The following is a 22,071-nucleotide window of genomic DNA, read 5'->3' on the forward strand; positions in this document are numbered from 1 at the left end:
ACATGAGAAACTAGCAGTATATTTGTAACAACACAGGATGACAGGAATGTTTCTTAATCTTCATTCTAATTATATGATGTGATTGAACTTGTTTAGAATAGCATTACCTTAGTGTCAACTATCATTCAAAGTGAAAAAAAAATGTTTGTGGAAATTCCTTGCCAGAGGTGAGATACAATGATACAAAATCAAAACATTTTATCGTAGTAATATTTTTTCTGTTTATTTCTTTCTGCATGGAAATACAATACATCCCATCATAAACAGTATGGTATATGACATCATACAGCCAATATAGACATCCTTTTACCCCACAAAATATTCTGCCATCCCCTCCTGATCTACAGAACATGTGCGGATACACAGAAAGCAATGTGCCCAAGCTAACACAAATTAGAATTTTTCCTACTGAAACAACTCTGCAGAAACTATTCAACATGTCAACAAATCACAGCTTTGTACCGACTGCTAACAGCTCAGGTGTCTAATGCTAATTAGAGGTCTTTGAAAACTGCATGTAATTATGACTACATCAATGTTATATTGTAATGTGCAAATTTAAATACATAGGTTCCACCCACTTTTCAAGTAATAGTTTTCCAAACTTTTCTACTATTGCTTTCACATAAAAGTAGAGGGAAAGGAAAATTGCTCCTTTTTATTGTGTACAGTTGTTTTTGTATTGCACTCATAGATTTTCTCTCCATGGAAAAGTGTGTCCTCTTCCTGTAAAAACCAGCTCCTAAATGACTTGTTATTAAACTCCAAACTTCACCTCACCCCAAGCAAAACAAGAAATCGCAGAGCTTCCGCTAATAGGCAATGTGTGGCATCAACAAGATACCACACAGTTCCAAAGTGATTCTAATGGAACAGTCGATATCACATAAACTCACTAAATATAATAGCTGGGTGGACCAGCTGTTAAACTACTTGTCTTTATTTCTATACTTAGAGGAGTGGCTTGGTAATAAAAACATTTAGAATCTATCAATCGAGGAAGCTAGGATTATTTTAATCTTAGCTACTGAACTCGTGTTTTTTTCTTTCTTCTTAGAACTGCAGTTCTTTTTTTTTTTTTCAAATCTAACACTAAAGTTTAAACTATTTGCAAATCCAGTTTCCCTTGGCTCATATTTTCTTTCCATATCCTATTACCAGCTAAGCTTCACAAGTATTTTATACATTTCTGATTTTTTTGCAGTGAATCTCATTTTATTTCAGTCTTTAAAAATAAACTCCACTTGTCAATAAACAATATAGCTCATAGGATCTTTTAAAATATATTCAGTTTCATAGGTAACAGTTACAAGAGGCAAACGAATCACAATAAAGTGCACATAAGTTACTGGCACTAAATTATATGTGCAGCTAATACATCTAAAAAAAAAAAAGAAATTTACGAAGAGTGATAAACTGCACCACTGACTGCTGAAGCAAATGTAAGCATAAACATGCTGTGACTCACATTGCTATGTGTTTTTATATCAAAAAGAAATGTTGTTACCTTCATATGAGATATTTCTTTTGATATGTGGAATGTGACATGCATTTATGGCAGCGCTTTAAAATGTGCATGCTTCAGCTGCCAAAACAATTAATTTTACTAGCTTTGGTGGATAATTAAATCTCACAGATAAGCAGGTTTATTAGCACTACACTGTGTGCTCCTTCCAGTCGGTTTATCAACAGAATGTGAAACATTTTGTTGTTCATCATTTGGTATTGTTTTGTAAAATTACCACTGCTAGTACTAAGATTTTATGGGTCCCTGATATGCATTGTTATTACTAAATAACCGTTGTTTATGTGTCTTTATTTCATGACCTTTATAAAATTTTACAACATTTATTAACACCATTATGAAACATGATTGTGGGTGCAATGTACAGTTTTTGTTTGATATGTTTCTGGCTGGCAAAAAAAGTAATTAATAATCTGGTTTTTAATATTTCACTTCATCTGACACTAAATAATTCTAATTCCTAAAAAAACAAATGAGAATAATTTTGAGTGAAATGACTCAAAATCCAGTGAACCTCCAGGTAATAGTATAGTAAGTTTATATTCTAAAGTTGTTTTGTTCTTTAAATAACTGTGTAAAATCAGTTTTGTCACATACAAATGTGTGTTTTCTAAAGAACTCCTGTAAAGTTCTGCAAAAAGGCCTAAAATAAATGTATCTTTTGCTGCAGTAGCATCTGTCATAGAAAGGTTTGTAAAAGTCATATCTTCAATTTTAGTAATTTACATGAAGGGACAAAATCGCGAGTAAAAAAAATCTTTGACACTTTGTACATGCTAATTAGTTGTGTGAGTGCTGGAAAAAACATACTTTTTAATCAAAAATGTTAATGTTTCCAATTGGCTAAATTGAAGAGACCAAAATCGAACCTTTCAACAACAATCACCCTTTGTCAAAAAATAGATATCACTCTGTTCACAGTCAAATACAGTAGAGGATCTGACATGCAGTGGGCCTGTTTCTCTTCTGAACTTATTGAAATGGCAAAATATTTTTAATAATAATCTTTTGGACTCTACCAGAAAGTTAAAAAGTGGTTCTCATTGGGGCTCACAAAATACAGAAATAATTTACTGTACACAAAATAATCTTTCTTCCACAGAAATCACAATCTAAATCCCAAAGAACATCTGTAGGGTAGAGTTGGTTCAAGAGAAGCAATCATTTTTCCAACATTTCTTCTGCCTGAAAGTTAATTTTAAAGGGAGCTCAAGATTACGGTGATAACTTGAAGTTCATTATCAAAGATAAATGGTCAAAATGCTTTGCAAAAAGATAGTGAATATTTATAAGAATAATCTTTTAGACCATTTTTGTTGTATTCTTTCATTTAGTATCATAAATAAACGTTGGCTGGAGATGGGCACCAGCACCCCTCCCGACCCCACTGAGGGAAAAAGGGTGCAAGAAAATAGATGGATGGATGGATGGAATAATCCTATAATATTTTTCCCACTGCATCCATGTATTCAAAATAGAGGTTGTTTTTGTCAGTGTAAGGTGATATTACTGCAGGAAAAGCTCATTTTTTTCTAGACTTCATATAAAACTTTACAAGGCAGGCAACACATTCCTGCAGATCTATATGTCTTTTTATAAAAGAATTACCCTAACAATAAGGGGATTTTTTGTATGGTGGGTTTCGGCCATGATATAATAATATACAATATTATAATCTTCACCAGAAATATAATAGACATTGTTTTTCTATTTGTATTAAATCTGATAAAGTGCTCTGAACCTACAACTCATATAATATTAACCTGGTCACTTATATAAAAAAAAACATAAATGTATCACTAACCTCTCAATGAACATCAACAAAGGCAATTAATAAAAAGTGACAATGAAAGAAGACAGTGTGCATACAGGTCCAGAAAGTTTCAGTCTCTTCCTGTGATTGCTCCTAGCTTTCCCACTGACTGTAGTAATGTCATTAAAATGACACAGTGCACCTCTGGAGTATGTCTGTACTCTTTTTATATTAGTTTTATTTTTTAAATATCTAAAAAAGGTATTTCACTTAAACAATTTAAAGACTCAAAGATAAATGTGAGAGTGCAAAGAGCGTACCATAATCGTTAACTTGATTAAATCGGCCGGTGCTATTGCGAATGTGATTAGCTGTATTTGTGCTTTTTCCTCTGTGACAAAAAAAATTGTCTCCTCTAAAAAGGCCAAATGAATGAAGGCATCCGATTTGTCAAAAGTTCACAATTGTTGGAATGTTTGAGAATAATCTCTGGCTCAGACATAAGTCGACATTACTGGCACAAAAACATAGTTTGGCTGAGTTGTCAAGCAGCTGCTGACCGGCTGTCATCACAGCCGGTCAGCCATACTAATGCTAGCTGCATTAGCTATGACTGGACGTGAACTGAAAAAAAGCTTAGCTGAGCTCAATGCAGGATCCCTTGGCCTTATATTATGTAAATTCAAAATATCAACATGTTGCTTTCATAAGCCTATCAGCAGACATTGGTAAGATTACAGCTTTTTTTTTTCTTTGTTCTCCTTAAAATAGCAGCAAGATCTAAAATTTGAGATTGAAAACAGTTTATGGTAACATAAAGTGCAATTTGTACCAACAATAATCTTTTTGCTTGCTTTGTAAACCTCTATTTGTTGTTCTGAAGTACTTGTGAAATTTGTCTTATCTGAACAGCAGTGCTGTTCTGGATTAAAATAAAACTTGGGTTTTCTTCATTTGGCTTCATCTATCCTGAACCTTTCGACGTAATGCCTCAGACTGCGCTGTAAACTTTGAGAACTTTAAAATAAAGAGCAATAAATAAATATATATATATATATATATATATATATATATATATATATATATATATATATATATATATATATAGTAATTTTTTTATCCAAAATATGTGTTATTTCTGTGTTATTGCATTCTTGTAACTTTTAACCGGCTTTGAGTCCTCAAACACTATTTTCTTGAATTTGACTCAAATTATTCAACAGCCAAGGTGATTTAAGTATATCACTAATAACTGTCGATGCATATGCAACACATACCAAAAATCATATTGGACCCATAGTGGTTGGAAGTTTGTATATCTAATTTAGCTAATCTGGGAATGAAATACCAAAATGTATATCTGCTGTAAAATTGAACATTCCCAGTAGTGTAGGCTGGAAAAATCAAAGATATTGTCATGTTGAAATCTCAGTTGTAAATTATAACTTATCCAGTATTGACCTGACCATGGTGGGAAAGGTGTTGTGGAAATATCAGGAAATTCATTATTGTTGTTGATGAAATCTTGGGAATATAGATAAACTAAAAGTCAGGAGATTTTAGTCTATGAATAAAGGACGAAAGCTAAAAACAGCCATTTCATTGATGAATAAGTACATGTACATCAATACATTCAGTCCTTACAAACACAAGATTTTCTCTCTTTTGTGCATGTGGCACACAAAGACAGACACGTGCAAATAGGTTTGGCCAGTGAGATGATTCAAGCAGTGGTTACTATAGTTTCTGAAGGAGGTGGCGCACAGCTCTGCAATAAAAAAAGAGAGGAAAAACAACATTATGATTTTAGAAACCAATTCATATATGTACAACGTCGGCATGCACAAACCTCAAGATAAAACCCAAATTAGAAAAAATAAGTTACTGCTCAAAAAAAAAAAAAAAAAAAAAAAAAATCATCTTGATATGTTTATTACATCTATTTACCAAAACGAGGAGCAGGAAGTCGAAGACCCAGAGAGTGGTTCTGACTACTGTGGTAATCTGAAATAAAGTAAAAGAGAAGGAAAGCACGGCATTTTAACAGTAAGATGTTTTGTTTTTGGTGCTTTCCTAAGTGTTAAAATTAGGAAAGTGTTTTTTTCTGTACAATGAAAGTTAAACTATACATATTATTTTCAGACCCAAACTCCACTGTCAATTTAAAAAAAATATATAACATCACTTTTTGTTTACACAGTGGCAAAATTTTGTTAAAACTTGTCTACATAAATGGATCAAATTTGTTTTGTACTTTTTTAGACATACTGATCAATCAGACCCCTTGGATAAGCTGAAATTGAACCAGCAACTCTCCTATTTTAACACCACTACTCATCCTCTCAACTCAACATGACAAATTTGCAAACTATAGCTGAGAAGTTGTTCACTATAGAGAAACATGGAGGCTAACTAAGCCTGACTTTCAGTGTTTTTGTTTGGTTGTGTTTGGAAAGAATGTCGGGCTGCTGTGTTTAATTCTGCATTCAACTTTTAACATTGTCACTTCACAAGGAAAAGGCGTTAAACTGCAAAGTAAAATATTTTTTCAAGTTTTACGAGATGTATACAGCTTTTTTATAACTCAAGGTAGCATAGGTAGATGATTGTGCTATGAAATACCATTACGTGTCTGGAGAGTAGATAATACTGCCCCTTTAAGCTTCTATATCTAATCTGATATACAGTAGAACTAATGGTTGTCTGACTCACAGAGCACACAGCTGAATTACACAGAGCAGGTGCTGCTGAGCCACAATAGATTTGATTATGGCACTAACAGATTTCCTGCATTAAAAGCTTCTTCTTTGACAGTGAAGCAGCTTCAGTTTTTAAATTAGGGATTTTATGTTCCCATTCCTTACTTCGTTCCCTCCTCTGCAACAGCTTCAGGCTCGAGCTTTCCCTCCTCTTCCATCTTCTCCTCTGAAATCAGTTCTTGCTTCCGATGTCGGCGGAGACATTTCACCACCACCATTGAAAGGATCAGCAGAGCTAAAGCTCCCCCCACTGATGCCCCAATAGCAACAGCAATGGTTGAATCTCTCGGAGGGGGAACTGAGAGAAGGAGAGAGGAGAGAGTTAACTTTTCCTGCAGACAAAGAATGGAGTCGAGTGCGGCGCTCGCTAAAAGCTCTGATTAAACAAGTGGATAGAAAGTGCTGCTGAGGTTGCCTGTATATGACGTGGGTTTGTGTGTGTGTGTGTGTATGTGTGTGGAAGAGCAGGAGTGATGCACGAAGTTCAACCTCTTGTTAGTCATTAATAAGTAAAAAGCTGACTCATCACAAATAGATCTCAACACTCCCAAGAAAACAGACATTTAGACACTAACGTTACTGCAATTACGTGTATAAACACGAAAATTATTATGTCATGAAAAATGTAAAGTAATGTTTACATTACTGCAGCGTCCAAAACAGACGCTGTTTGGTCAAATGCGACCACGTTTGAAAGGTCAATAGCAATTGTCACATTTTCCCAAATTGCAATGTACAAACATTTATTGCATGAACCACAAAAACATGTCCTGCAGAGCCATAGTTTATGACCGAGGTGTTAAGATGAACAAAGTTAGACGACTAAAGGTGATATGTGAAAACAAAATTAATTTTAGAAATACATTTTAAGAGAATTTTTTCCTCTAATTATTACACATAGTCACCACACATGGATAAAAACCATAGAGTGAGGCAAGATGTTTTTTCTTGTCACTTAGGCTCAATAAGTGACTGCATCAAGCAGTGATAGTTGGAGATGTAAACCACTGTTGTTTTATGTCATTAGCTGAAAAGTATGTAAACGGTTGCACAGGGTTATGCTTCATGTTTTTACAGAAGAATGTTACGTCACGTCTTACGTTCTGTGACAACTTTGAAGTTAATGACACCATGTCCTTGGATGCGATCCGGGGGGTTCCTCACATCACAGTTGTAAACCCCCTCGTCCTCCAGTTGAACGTCCTGCAGCGTGATCGATAAGTCGTTCTTCTCCAGGTTACCAGAAAACACAACTCTCTCTCCAAACCGGTTTAAAGGTACTGGTAGCATTCCTTTATTCTTATCATAAGTCATGAACTAGAGGAAAAAAAAGAGTGGCTTAAATACAGGTTCGAGCTTTGAAGGCGAGTATTCTTGGTATTAATGTATTTAAGGATTTGGCAGCTCACCTTTTCCTCTGTGCTGTTCAGGGTCTCTTGGTAAGTCCAATTCATAGCAAACTTGGTCCGGTCAATCTTGTAGCAGGAAGTGAAGGTGCAGGGGATTGTGACAGTTGTTCCATTGAGTGCATTGATGTAACTGGGCACTAGCACATCCATGCTCGAACAACCTGTTTTAAAAACAAATAACATTAGTGATTCAAATAAGAGTAAAATATTTCTTAAACTAGTGGCCTTTTTAAAAATGCAGATTTTGATTTTAAACCCAGAGTTCAGCCGTCAAAACATAAAGCTAATGTTGAGTTGGGCGTAGTTGGCCAGTTCTGTCCATCCATTTTCTTGCACCCTTTTTCCCTCAGTGGGGTCGGGAGGGTTGCTGGTGCCCATCTCCAGCCAACGTTTCGGGCGAGAGGCGGGGTACACCCTGGACAGGTCGCCAGTCTGTCGCAGGGCAACACAGAGACACACAGGACAAACAACCATGCATACACACACTCACACCTAGGGGCAATTTGGAGAGGCCAATTAACCTGACAGTCATGTTTTTGGACTGTGGGAGGAAACCGGAGTACCCGGAGAAAACCCACGCATGCACAGGGAGAACATGCAAACTCCATGCAGAAAGACCCCAGGCCGGGAATCGAACCCAGAACCTTCTTGCTGCAAGGCAACAGCTCTACCAACTGCGCCACTGTGCAGCTGGCCAGTTCTGCAGAACAGTAAATTTGCAGGATACTCCCCATCAGCCATTAGGCGTGAGGAACATTACGCTGTGAGATGGATGGCAGACAGGCCCACAAATGCACTCAGATGAAAGTGGAGTACGTTGGAATGTAACTGGAAGCCAGAATGTAAAGAACATACAGTACAAATTCATTGCAGAAAAACCTTTGTCAATATTTTTACTGGCAAAACCTAACTTAAATTAGAAAAAGAATGACTGTCTTTGGTGCTTTTTCACAATGTAGCAAAAGTGAAGTAATTGTTTTCTCCTTTTTACTCTTCAGACTCAAGAAATGATCAAGCACAGGTGGTAAGTAGGATACATTTTATTTTTTGTCACATCATCATGAAGCAAGTGTTAAATATCCCTTAAACCAGGACAAGATGAAGAGATTAGATAGACATGATCAATATGGATCTTAACACATACTGTGTGGATGGTTCATCCTTCTGAAAAAATATTCAAATACAAAATAGTCTCTGGGGATTAACAAACTTCCCAACTTGAGCGTTCAGGAGAATCCCAAGCACATGCGAACTGAAACAAAGATGTGTTTAACATGGTGTCGTATATATATATATATATATATATATATATATATATATATATATATATATATATATATATATATATATATATATATATATATATCACCATTTCTTAAGTGATGATATCCAAGATGTTGTATGTGTCCCAAACCTCTGCAAGCCGATTCAAGATTACCTGTGATAACAGAAGTAATTACTAACAGTAATTGAGATTATTACAAGTTTGTTCCTCTATTGAAAGCCTTTTGTCTCATCACCGACCTCCTCACAACCCCCACCTCACTCCAGCCCATGTTCTCTCAGCTGTGTTGTTTGTGTGCGATGGGACTCTGCACCAATCTCTCCTCTGCAGTCGAGTGTTTCTGGCTCCCTTCCCACAGCTGCTGCACCACTCATAAGCCTGCATCTCTGCACCACACAGTCAGACTATCACCCCTCCTTTCTCTACCTACTCGAAGTATATATAGTTTACACATGCACACATATTCATACGTAATGGGTCAGGGCATTACCTACTTTAGAGGACTCTAACACATAAACACACATGCATGCGGTTCACCTTCTAGGTCTGCATCGTCAGCAGTGAGCTCGCCTCTCTAAATGTGCTATGTCAATGTCATCTTTGCAAACAAGGCCACATGTACACACACTTCACATTAAAGCAAACACCTCTGAAGTGCTGCAAACATATATGCCCTTGTTACAATCAGTTTAGCTCAGCTATACAGCATGAGAAACCTTTTGGTTCAGACTCCTGCTGACTCAGCAGTCATGTGGCTAGTAAAAAAAAAAGGGAGGCAAATGCAGAGACTTCCTAACATGAAATACTGCAGTGAGGCCCCCCTCATGTGGCTCCTCCCTCCCTCTGCCTCTCCCTTTTTACTCTCCCCATCTTTGTCCACCTTCCTTTCCTCGTCTCACCTCCATCCTGAAAGCTTCCTAAAGCCCTCAGTCCTCACACTCCATTAGCATCTGAACTTTCCAGAACTCCCTACATTTCTTTAGCTTATGCATTTCTAAAATGCTCAGTTGAATCAGAAGACAGGTCTGTAACATGTTGTGTTTTTTTCCCCTTTCACATCAGGATTTTCATAGTAAGAGATCCACTAATAATTATGTTTTTTTTTTTTTTTTTGGGGGTGGGGGTTCATTTGAGAGAGCACATTTTGAATTGGTTCTTCTTTATGCATCATCATTGGAAAAGGTCAGAAAAAGACCGTCTGGACTTTGTAAGGGCACAGGACCCTAAGTGAAGTGGGAAGCAGGAAACTGCTACTCAACAACAGTTTACCTCCACTCAACTTATATTAGCTCAGTCACTTGAAGTGATGTTCACTTCCAATGAAATTCACAGCCCTCTCTGTATGCTTCAAATTATGAAGAGGGTTAACCCCTGAATTTTCTAATCAGCCTCTTTGAAGCCATTTCAGTCTGGTGTTTACAGTTGAAACTGAAAGGGTACATTCACCAAATAAAAAGACACATAAACCTTTTTTTTCTTCACTTTATGTAATTAAATCACCCCAAACTTTTCTTGTTTTAGGTAAGTCAGAATTACCAAAACTATTTAGATTTGCTAAATGCCACAATAATGAGAGAATGACTCAATCTCAGAGGTTTATTTCTCAACGCTTTCAAAATCAGAAGTTTGCATACAGAATGGTAACTATATAATCAATTGAAGACGTCATGGCTTTGAAAGTTAACTAATAAAATGGAGGGATACCTCTGAATGCCTTTTGAAGTCACATCTCAAACAAACTGCTTTCTAGTTTGACATAGTAGGAAATTAAAAAGAACTCAAACAACAAGATGAGGAAGAAAATTGTGGAGCTGCACTAGTCTGGTTCATCCTTGGGAACAATTTCTAGATAATCGATGATTCATCTGTTCAAGCAATTATATGCATGATCAGGATGACATGATCAGGATGTCCAAACACAATATTGCTCCATAAGGAGTCAGCTTCTGTGTCTCAGAGGTGAATGTGGTTTAGACTGAAATATGCAAATCAACCTCAGAATAAAAGTCAAAGACCTTGTGAAGACCCTGGCTGAAGCTGATGAGTCGGCGTCATTATCCACAGTGAAATGTGTCCCTTCCTGGCCTGAAACACCACTCAGCAAGGAAGAACACATTACTCCAAAAGAAAGACTGTAATTGGATGCATTTACATTTGTTTTTCTAAACGTTCATTAATCCACAACATTCCACTCCTGCAAACAGAGTAAAGGGAAATTAAAGCTTAGCTAATTGCATATTCTTACTCACATAAAACCAGAGACGTTTAGTCATAGTTAACTTCAGACAGCAAGAAAAGAAGGCGATTGTGTCTTTTTATTTGCCGTAAGTAATCTTGTGGTTTTAACTGTACATGTATTTAGCTGTTTGTGTTTTCTGTCAGAATCGAGGTGGAGAAGAGGTTTGATCACAACCTGCAGGTGTTACGCCTCTGAAGTGATGACAAACAGTCTGGCTGGCACATTTGAAGCAAATATAGTGCTTTAAATTGGTGCGTCATCACTTTGTGACATTTGCAGATGCTGGACAGGTTGCGGTAAAGTATGCAGAGACAGAACAGATCACTCCACCTCTGTAAACCGTATTTTCATCAGTAGCAGTGACATTTGAGGACGGCACAAAACTATTCTGTTGAAATACGCACCCATTATGTTTAATTCTTTAGTACTCAAGTTGTCTGACATAATTTGAGTGTAACATCCTACTTTTGTTTACCAAAAGTTGTTTTTATACATTTTTTCCATAGTTTGGATATTACTTGTTGTACCGCATTGCACTAAAAGACTAGGAGTTTAAAACAAGCCATTCCTTAAGTTCACAATAAACATTTTTACCAGTGTTTGATTCGGTTTTTAACCTTTTAAAATAGACTGCCCATAAGAAGATATCAAAAATATACAAGGCTTGTGTTCCTGTATATATATGCCTATATGTCTCTGACCACTACAGAGACACATATGAACTTTGGAGCGAGTTGATAATTCAACAGACAATGTCAATTATTTAAATCCAGGCAATTAGGGGTGGTGAGGAACTGAGTGCTTTAACCTAACACCAAAAATACTCAAATCTCATCTGTGCTGGCCTTGCTGTACATATAAAACTGGGCTATAAAACAGTAACAACATATTTTGTGACAGACACATGATCAAAAATAAGTCCAATAGAATTTTTATAACTTGACTGAATTCCGATCAAGAACCGCACAGCATTCTGGGGGATATAAAATATTAATACAAAAAATGCAGGTAATGTATGCATCACACTGTATGTTACCACAGTGTTGGGGAGGCAACAGCGAAGGCACAAACAAGGCCTCATTTTCATGCTGACCTTGTTTTTACCATGTCAATAACAGCTAAACAGAATTTGTTTAAAGCAGTAAGACGTTTCTGCCTAAGGCACCTCATGTCCCCTTAAGTATACTATGCATTATTGGCAACCATGTCTGCTGGTGCTAGTCGTATATTCTAGATATTAAAGGGTGCACTTTCCAACAATACAGCTTAAACGTTCAAACAAGCAGCGTGGTGTTCAGAAGTCAAGAAGCATGCCTTTGTGTGTACTGTTTAGAGCAATTTAATGTCATTCTGTTTGCTTGGCATTTATGTTGCGTTTTAAAAATGTGATATGAATAACTACAGGAAGCAAATTCTTTGTTTTGTTTTTAAATATATCTCCACAAGTAACACCATGTACTTTCTGCATCATGCAAAACCCCCTCTCTGCTGTGGACATCTTCCAACTATCCTCTAATTTCCAATTTCAGGTATGAGTTCCTACGTCCTGCTAAAAATAAATGGCTATGATAAAGAGCAACTACAAAAATACTTGCATGACCTTTGAAAAGTGCATAGTTCCAAATAATGTGAAAATATGTTGAGTGACTTGCTGTTATGAATATTTATTGACTATGCCAATGTCTTTGTGTTGCTGCCCTCTAGTGCATTGTCTGAGGAACTGTGACTCTGCAGTTGCTAAGCAAAGTTTAGATGATGACCATGAAAAACAATTCATCCAACAGTTTTGCCATCAGCCACTTTGATTTCTGACTGCAGGCAATACTAAAACTTTGGTGTTGTTTGAATTATGTTATTGAAATGCCTAGACTGAAGTATGAAGAAATACCCTGAAAAATTAAAGTGATGTGTTCAATCATTGAAAATGAATAAACATGGGGTTGCTTGTTGAATGATAGCTGCCTCCGGTTGTGCACCAGGCTGTAAACTCACTGGGTATTCCTTAAAACATTAGAATGAATTGCCTAACTGCATTGTTTTCTTCAGCTAAATTATGTTGCCCAAAGCAGAGTAAAAGTAATAAATTTAGAAGTGTTTTTAAAGCGCTCAAGCACTTCAGGACAAGCAGAATAACAGGAAACACAAATTAAAACACTAAACACAAACAGTTGCACAAGTACAAGCCATCACAGTGATCAAGCAATCTGAGACAGGTTTGAGTTTGGATTTGAACAGAGTATCAATATTGTCCGGAGGGAGAGAATTCCAGAATTTGGGAGCAGAGCATTGTCCCGCTCTGCTCCCGATGGTGCTGAGTCGAGCAGAAGGAAGAGCAAAATGAATAGAGAAGGAAGCCCTAAAGCTGCACAAATATGAATGAGATCTGAAAAGTAGGGAGGGGCAAGGTTATGATGAATAACATTGGATGCATACAGGAAATTGTTGAAATGTATTCTGAATTTGACAAAGAGCCAGTGGAGCTGCTGTAAGACTGAGGCCATGTAGTGAAAAGAGGGAGTTTTATTAGTGATGTGTGCTGTTGAGGATAACACCCAGACTTTTAATCTCAGGTGAGGGGAGAATGTAGTAGCACTATCAAGTGAAAGGTAGAAACTGTCAGCTTTGGATATTACAGATTTGATTCAGACAAGGAGGATCTCAGTTTTGTCGCTATTTAGCTTAAGGAAGTTGGAGAAGAACCAGGGTTGTATTTGAGATAAGCAGGTTAGGGAAGAGAGTGGAAGTGTGGCACTTGGCTTTACATGGAAGAGGGAGCTGGTATCTACCATAATGGGATATATTTCTATTCTAATATTTTCTGGAAGCTTAACATTTATTTCACTGTTATGCAGACTTGCCAAAAGGAAGAATGATAACATCTAGTGTTCCCAGGACAGAGCCCTGGGGCACACTGGTTGGGACAGGGGAAGGATGGGAACAAAAGAACTTCAGTTGAATGGAGTGCAGCCGGAGAAGTAGGAATAAAACCTAGTCAAGGAGCGTGCAAGCAATGCCAATTGAAAATAATCTGTGGAGAAGGATGGAGTGAGAAATTATATCCAAGGTCACACTCAGATCCAGGAGAATGATAGTAGAACGTCGACCACAGCTCCCGGCAGGAGATTGTTGATTTTTATGAGGGCAGTTTCAGTATGGGAGTCGGAAACCAGACTTGAAATGTTCATAAATGTGAGTGTATATAATGTAGGTAAGCTAAAGCCAAGGTTTCCCCCAGTGTATTAAAAGCCTGGTGGGCTGCCAGGCTTGTAATACGAGTCAAAAAATTATCTTTTTAACATAAATTTGCAGAATGCATGAGTTGTGGCGTATTGGTATCACAGGAAAAAGTTTGAAGTGAGCATGTTTTTTTTAGGGATCATCTTTGCAGGAAACATAATTTCTCCATATCCACCACAGGAATCTCTTTTATGGAACATCTTTTACCACTGGATTATATAAAAAGTGAGAAGTTGGATTTAAGGGGATAAATAAGTCTGAGTGACTAGAATGCAACATACATTATGTGAGCAGGGAGTAAGTCTATGAACATGAGACCTGTAGTTGTTACAGGGTATAAAGTTTGTCAAGTTAGAAAATGCTTTCCTTAACAGGGGGGGTTTCATGTTTTCTCCTATTTCTGCCATGAAAGTCGTACAATTGAGAATGCCTTTTGAAATCTGTTGAAGATGGCCGCCCTGATGTCAATCAGGAAGTGAAGGACGGACAGAGCAGAGAAGTCAGTAATAAACCTTAGTGGAAAAGAAACTTGTCAAACTGCTCAAATTGGTGGCAGCAAGCATAAGAAAATTAAAAAATGTAAGATTGGAAACTTGTAATCTCCCTAATGCAAACTAACTGACATTTAGTCAATCTAAAGGATTTGTTGTTGATTTCTCTAGTTTTCATATATTACCTCTGTGCAAACAGAGTGTTCACTGAGTGGTCATTTTGTGCTTAGTAGGCAATGGTCTTATCTACTTGGGCTCCCTAGCAAAATCTGTGTTTGGCCCCATTCAGCTGAGGTCTGGCCCTGGCTAAACATACAGAGTAATAACATACAGCAAGTGTTGCGCTGCTTCATCCCATTGTATGTTTCTATCCATCAGCACTGGATTCAAATCCAGTTATGTTAAAAAAAACATTACACAGGTATGTTTTTCCATGCTGTGCGTCACAATTGCATTTAAACGCGGTGCAACTGCAAGACTAAACAAAGACGTGATTTATGCATATGGACCTTGATTAGGGTTAGAAATCAGCTCAGGTGAGTAATGGAGGAGAAAGTGGGTTTTAATGTTTGGCCTTATCGGTGAATTAAATAAAAATGGCTTCATTCGGTTATGTTGCATCTACCTCCACCTTATCCATCTATCCATCGGTTGTCTCCACATAGCCTTCCAATGAAACACACTCTCAAATATCAGTAAAAAAAAAAAAAAAGAAAAACAATGATCACGCCATCGTATTGACTGATTGATCCGTGAATTATCGGCGTCGGGATGTGAAATGCTTTGGCTGTTTTTGCGTCTTACCAGAGAGCGAGAGCAGCAGCAGCAGCGCGCTCACCAGCTGAACGCCAGACCTCATCTCCTGCTCGGACGAAGACATTTTATTATCCTTCCCCTTTATGTCCTGTTACGTGATTGGAAAAATTAAACACTGAATATATACCCCCCGAGACTGATCTTGGTGTGCGCGTTTAAATGCTAAAAAAAAAAAAGAAAAGAAAAACAACAAAACAAAACAGTAATTTATTTTTCGAGGCAGAACATGGCTGGCAGTGTCTGTAGCCTTGTAACGGTTGATCTTATGGTTGTCGGTCCGTTACCCGATGGAGAACAGAGACGAGAGCAGATGTTAAGATGGAGAATGTCTCCTCCTCCTGGAGGTTGGAGATACATTTTTTTTTTGAGAAATTGTTGGTGTGCTTCTACGCCACGCAACTCAAAATATGAAATTAAGTTGTGTAATTGTAATCTAATGTTTTTCCCTTGACTTTTCTGGAACTCGGTGTGACAGAATGTATCTGCTCTTTAAGCAGAAAATGACATTTTCGTCACAGGAAAACCAAAATAATTCATCAAATGTCACATAATAAAATTTTTGCCTATTAGTAATATTTACATTTTATTCTGACATCCTAGACAAACAGCATGGTGGCTGCCTTACAAATTTTGAACAGAAAAATAAATAAATAAAAAAATTCTGAGAGATTTTTTGTGGCATAGTGAGTTTTCACATGGTACAGAAGAAGAGCAGAACAAAATGGCACACATCTGTGGGTATGTTTAGAAATATATCCACAGATGTTCTCCAATTAAAATGAATTATGAATTAACAGATCAGAAGCATAAAATCAATGACATCATAAAAATTTCAAAATATAATTTTCAGATTATGCCGTTTTCAGAATATCAGAGTTCAGCAAAGTCATACAGTTGAAGAGGTGCGCAGACTGGGAAATAGCCATATCGAAAAAAGATTACGTAAACAACAACAACAACAACAACAAGGATGTTTAGCATTGTGCCTTTTTTGGCAGCAACACACTGCTTAGAAGAAGCAGTCTGATGTGCAGTGAAACACGAAATTAAACAGAGCCCATCCCCAACCTTTAATCCTTTCCATACTTCCTGGATGACAGACAGAAGTATAAAATTTTATTTTGTGGTGTAGCCAATATGTGGTTTCATGTGGTACATGTCTTCCCTACTCCATGCTTGGGGTCAAAAACTAGAGTTATGCTGATGCCATGTTTTTAACAGGGCGAGCCTCTGACATTGTCTGTTCCACTTCATATATATATATATATATATATATATATATATATATATATATATATATATATATATATATATATATATATATATAGAGAGAGAGAGAGAGAGAGAGAGAGAGAGAGAGAGAGAGCACTACGAGCAAGAGAGAGAGAGACAAAGAAACATGCAAGATTTTCTTCTTCCTTCCCTAATTTAGATGCTTTGTACAGATGCAGTGAGAATGAATGCATTACCACCTCAGAGGTTAACAGATCTATCCTGTGCTTCTTGCTGGTTTTGGACCAGATATAACAGCTCAGAGAAAGGAAGTAGTAAGTGGAATTAAGCTTAAAGTTGAGGCTGTTAAGCCATTAGCAGCAGAGTGGTCTGTGGTCTGGTTGCTCTTCTGCTTTTATCACACCACTGATTGCTATAAAATAATGCTTTCAAGCCTTCTTCATGGAGATTATAGCCATAAGTGGAGGCCATCTAAATAATCTATAAACTACGAGCACTTTTAAGAGCCATTGTGATTCAGCAGATGTTGAGACTGGCTCTCATACATACGCAGTGTTTCATTAATGCTTTCTGATTTTTGTTGCCATGATGTCGGCTAGTTAGAAAGGATGTGGATGAATAGGAGTCTCCTGAGCCTGCTAAAGTTAACTATAGTTAATAAAGAAATGGGAGTTTCTCCTCTTTACTGTCCCACAGAGGGGAAATGAAGGCGTAAAAGCAGCAATGGGGAGGACATTGTGACAGGTTTACACAAATTCTAAAGTATTACAAATATATAATACAAAATCAAGAATAATGTACTGTGAAGGAAGGGAACAATTGTAATATAAAATACTATGCAGTTGTTAAAAAATATAATACTTTGATCCAAGGAATGTGCAACTGACTAGGATATATATTTTAAGAAATTACATAATTTGCATGTGTAATTGTGCATTGTGTTGAGAATAAATAATTATGGGCTTTCCTTTTATCTCTTTCAACTAGTTGCAAAGCTAAAGCTAAAGGAAATGACATAAGAAAACACCCTCAAAGCGAGGGTTAAAGGATATGACACACTTAGTATAGAGAAGGATAATTCTCCACATCTGAAGACAATATTTTTTATTTTATTTTTTTTACAATAAATGAAAATAAAAAAATAACAACTTTGCAAGCAAAAAATTTGCAAATACCAGCAGAAATTATATTTGAAATGAGTAAAACTGTGCAAACTCCAGCAGGCTTGTGAGCACAAGTAGAGTTCGTTCGGAGCAGTAATGGTTGTAGAATCTAATAGCTGCTGGGAGGAAAGATTTCCTATATGTGCATTTAGGATGCAGCAGTCTGGTACTGAAAGAGCTTTCCAGTTCAGCAACAGTTTCATGACTGGGAGACATTGTTCCTCAATTATGTTATTTTAGCCAGAGTCCTTCTGTCCTCCACCACCTGCACTGGGTCAGGGGTGCACCTGGCACACAGCTGGCCTTCCCGATGAGCTCACCTCACCTGTATATAAGCTGCTGCTCCAACAGTCTACACACCATGGAATATGGCTGATGCCACCTCAAAATGAATGAAGGTCTCTGACCACGTCCTAACTCAGCCTAACATGCTGCTGCCCAACCTGTCTATGCCGTTTGCTGCAGGTCTCCCTTTACCTGTCAGCTGAGCTGGCCAATACTGGACATGATCACTTCAAAATTTCAATGCTATGAACCCACCAGAACAGAAAGGCCTTGCATACAATTCTTAAAACTGCATCTTTATAATCTCCGAGATTTTTGCAACCTTTGGACTGAAAAGACGAAAGGAACACACACATCCCAAAAGCCTTTTGGTGGTGTGTGTTCTGTTTCATCTGCAGGGAGGATTTTTTCACATGCAGACACATTTGGTGTGACTGCTATTTAATTATTATTTCAAAAGCTTATTTTTGAGTATACTTATGTTATCTCACATTTAAAATCAATAGCTTCATCTGTAAGGGGAGAAATACTTTTTTCACAGCACTGTACAAGACACACACGGACACTACATACAAAAATATGCACACAGTTCTCAGTAAAACCAGGCGAGGGCGCTGTGACTCCATGGTAAGTCACTTGTGTTAACTGACAATTTACTCAGAAGGAGTTAAGCTTGTGTTCAAACTAAAGTTGCTCAACAAGCTTTTAGAGGAGCATCGTCTTTGCCATAATTTTGGCAGGTAGACTAATTAACATATAACATAACTATTTGACTTAAGAGTGAAAAGTTTCGTTATATAACTTTTCACTCTTAAGTGAAAAGTTAAGAGTGAAACTCTTATACATACACACATATGTATGTGTATATATACACACATACATATATGTATGCACATACACATGTATGTATGTGTATATATACACACATACATATATGTGTGTATATATACATGTACACACATATATACATGTATATGTATAGAGAGAGAGAGAGAGAAAGAGAGAGAGAGAGAGAGAGAGAGAGAGAGAGAGAGAGAGAGAGAGAGAGAGAGAGAGAGAGAGAGAGAGAGAGAGTTATTGGACATATAAACATTTCCCTTTCTCTGTCATATCAAGATACTCAGGCATACAGAAGTACAGTCATAGTAGTATCTGTGGCCCTTCACAGGTATTGAATGCCACTGAGAAGACAACCCCCGAGTTTGATTGCGCTTTTGATTGACAGCTTTGTTCCCCTGCCTTCTTTCCTCATCTCGTCTTCCACACACGTTCAACTTGTCCCTCGCTTCTAAAACCTAGGACTCTTTGATCACTCTGCATGATTGTGCTGCACTGCAGAGCACCACTAAAGATGGCAGCAGGAGGCAAGGAGGTTCGAAAGAGATGGAAAGTGGAGGACAGACTGAAAATATTCCACCTCTTTGTTTTTCTTTTTGTGGCATCTTGCCTTCGGGGAGCCTGGTTCTTTGAGGGAAATTCAAGAGCTTAGCAGGGGTATGTGTGCAACCAAATGTGTGCTTGCGTGTGTGTGCGTGTTTGTGTCTGTGTGTGCTCTCTTGCATGCATGTGGAGAACCCCGGAGAGCACGACAGCCTCTCTCTTGTTGACTTCTAAAAGTCCTCCAGTGGCCTGAGACATGACGCTGATCCACATCCTCCAGCAGCCCAAAGGATGTGAGGACAAAAGCACAGAGAAGAAAGAAAAAAAAAAGGAAAGGAAACAGAGGAAGTGAGAGAACTAAAGACAGCTGGGAAGGGAAAAGAAATGAGAAACATATAAGGAAGAATTCATTAGAGCTAAATAAAGAATACAAGTGAGACCCGGTGCAAGAGGAAGAAATGAAGACAAATGAGAAGAGAGGTTCAGGGGATAAAGCAGAGGCAGAAGAATGATGAAAGGAGTGATCTTCAATAGGATAACAAGGAGACGTGTCATTCATCTGTCAAGGTGACAAGAAGTACAGCTGCCAACTTCATTCACACAAAATACCACTGCTGATTTATTTACTCTGTGTCCTCCTCAGTTCAAGCAGAGGTTAAGTGCAAAGTTTGATGTGGCTACAGGTGAGGCTGCAGAGACCGACGTCGGAATGAATTCTTTATGCATTCAGGAACGCAGCGGGGCCTGTTAATGCTGCCTCAACCTTTTCGACCACAACAGAACACACTGATGATGCCAAGATAAGAAGGCAGCGTGCGGTGCAGCAGCACACGGCTTTGCATATTCACAAACGTGCACAACGATGGCGGCCTATTTCACCATCTGCTAAACAGAGCGCTGCAACAGACAGAAATAGTGATATGAAGAGAATGTAGGAGGGATGTAGGAGGGAGATCATGTTGTCCTTTTTTTTGGGTAAAGTGGTGAATAATGGTTCATAACAAGTGTGGATGCATGTTGCATTGCATACATATTGCCTTTTTTATTTTCACTTAGCAATGCTGGATGTAGAAAGGATTATATTACATGAAAAGCCATGTTACATATGCTCAGTTAATTTCCATTCTTCTACACATTTTTAACCAAGAATGAGTAAAGCAGTGAAGAGGCAAAAGCGACACGACTCGGATAAGCTTTGCAGTTTTATAAAAAAAATAAATAAATAAAAAATTGCTGTCATTCAAATCTGACTTTTCACTCATTATGATGATGAACTAAATGTTATTTTTTCATGGGCCAGATCCATTTTAGTCAAACAAGTTTTTGCCTCAGCAAGCTGTGCAGCTACAAATCTTTTGAAGTTACAACCTATTTCTGTGTGCTTGCTTGACTTGCAAAACTGTGATATGGGCCAATGTGTATTATTTTGTTGATCTTGCAAATCTGTGCTTTTTTAGAGATGTACCAATTATTTGACCCAAGATCTGAATGTGTTCAGGGACATATGCTTTGATGCATTAATTGGGATAAACTTGTAATTTCGCCTGCGAACTCGTTAGGCAGTTAGCTTGAGCTGGGGTGCTTATATTCACTTTATCTTTCACTCAAACACTTTTGCTGAATATATTAAGCAAACCCCAACAATTTGGGTGTATATGAGCTCCAAAGCATCCTACTGTTCTCTAAATTGCATGCTCTGCATCCTGCATGCCTGCTGCTAAAGCTGCCAGCTTCAGTTTGGTTCTCTTCAGCCCCTCCAGTACCCCAACACACCTCTTGGGCTCTGAGGTGAGGGACCCCCCTCCTCACATTCTGACAAGCACAAGTCAAGTTTACAGAGAAGAGATAAGTTCACCACTCCAGTACATGTTGAGCGCCATGGCCACGGGGTGATGAGATGAGAGCTTAGCTGTCAAACTCAGACTAATACTTCATTGCGCAATGGTGAGGCATTTAAACATTTACACGAGTTTGTTTACTGAACTACCTTTACCTGTGAAAATGGAGCACATTTTTCCCCATGAGTGACAATCCTTGAAAAAGATAAAAAATAAAAATTGTCACAGACTCATAATCAGAAATTGTGGGACAGAAAAATGGAACTTGGTATTATCCACTACCGTCTACCAATTTAGTATACACATACTGAGCCCCACAGTCAGTCTGTTTGGTATTCTTCAAGCAACAGGGTTTTATAAGAACTGGGCATTTGGAAGATAAAGGGCTCCTAGATCACATTTAATATTGACAGCCATTGCACTATGAGAGCAGAGATCTACGGCAAAATTCACTCACATCTTACAGAAGAGTTATAAAAATAACATTATGGCACATTGTTGCTGCTGTACAGACAAAAAGTTCATAGTTTGTGTCTATGGCAGTGTTCCCTCGAAATGTTTGGGCAGCGATGGAGAACAGAAACATGTGCAGTCCAGGACAGCGATGTTCAGACCTCTACATTAGATTAACTAAACTGCAGTTATACAAATGGATGGT

At 37.7% G+C, this 22,071-nt stretch overlaps 1 protein-coding gene across 3 annotated transcripts; it reads right to left on the reverse strand.

Annotated features, from left to right (window-relative positions):
• Positions 1-196: 196 nt before the first annotated feature.
• scn2b (sodium channel, voltage-gated, type II, beta) lies at positions 197-15,807 on the reverse strand. Of its 3 annotated transcripts, XM_008425353.3 has the most exons (6): positions 15,503-15,804; positions 7,447-7,607; positions 7,138-7,354; positions 6,143-6,335; positions 5,226-5,282; positions 197-5,046 (listed from the first exon to the last, which is right to left on the reverse strand). In XM_008425353.3, the coding sequence occupies exons 1-5, from the start codon at positions 15,576-15,578 to the stop codon at positions 5,270-5,272; spliced, it is 660 nt and encodes a 219-aa protein (XP_008423575.1). In that variant the 5' UTR covers positions 15,579-15,804; the 3' UTR covers positions 197-5,046; positions 5,226-5,269. The 3 variants fall into 3 exon arrangements, with proteins under 3 accessions (XP_008423575.1, XP_081470738.1, XP_081470739.1); XM_081614612.1 differs by lacking the exon at positions 5,226-5,282 and having other exon boundaries at positions 15,503-15,807; XM_081614613.1 differs by lacking the exons at positions 197-5,046; positions 5,226-5,282 and having other exon boundaries at positions 6,139-6,335; positions 15,503-15,806.
• Between the last annotated feature and the right edge of the window lie 6,264 nt (positions 15,808-22,071).

The sequence above is a fragment of the Poecilia reticulata genome, chromosome 13 (assembly GCF_904066995.2).
Source record: "Poecilia reticulata chromosome 13, P_reticulata-male-v2, whole genome shotgun sequence".
NCBI lineage: Eukaryota > Metazoa > Chordata > Actinopteri > Cyprinodontiformes > Poeciliidae > Poecilia > Poecilia reticulata.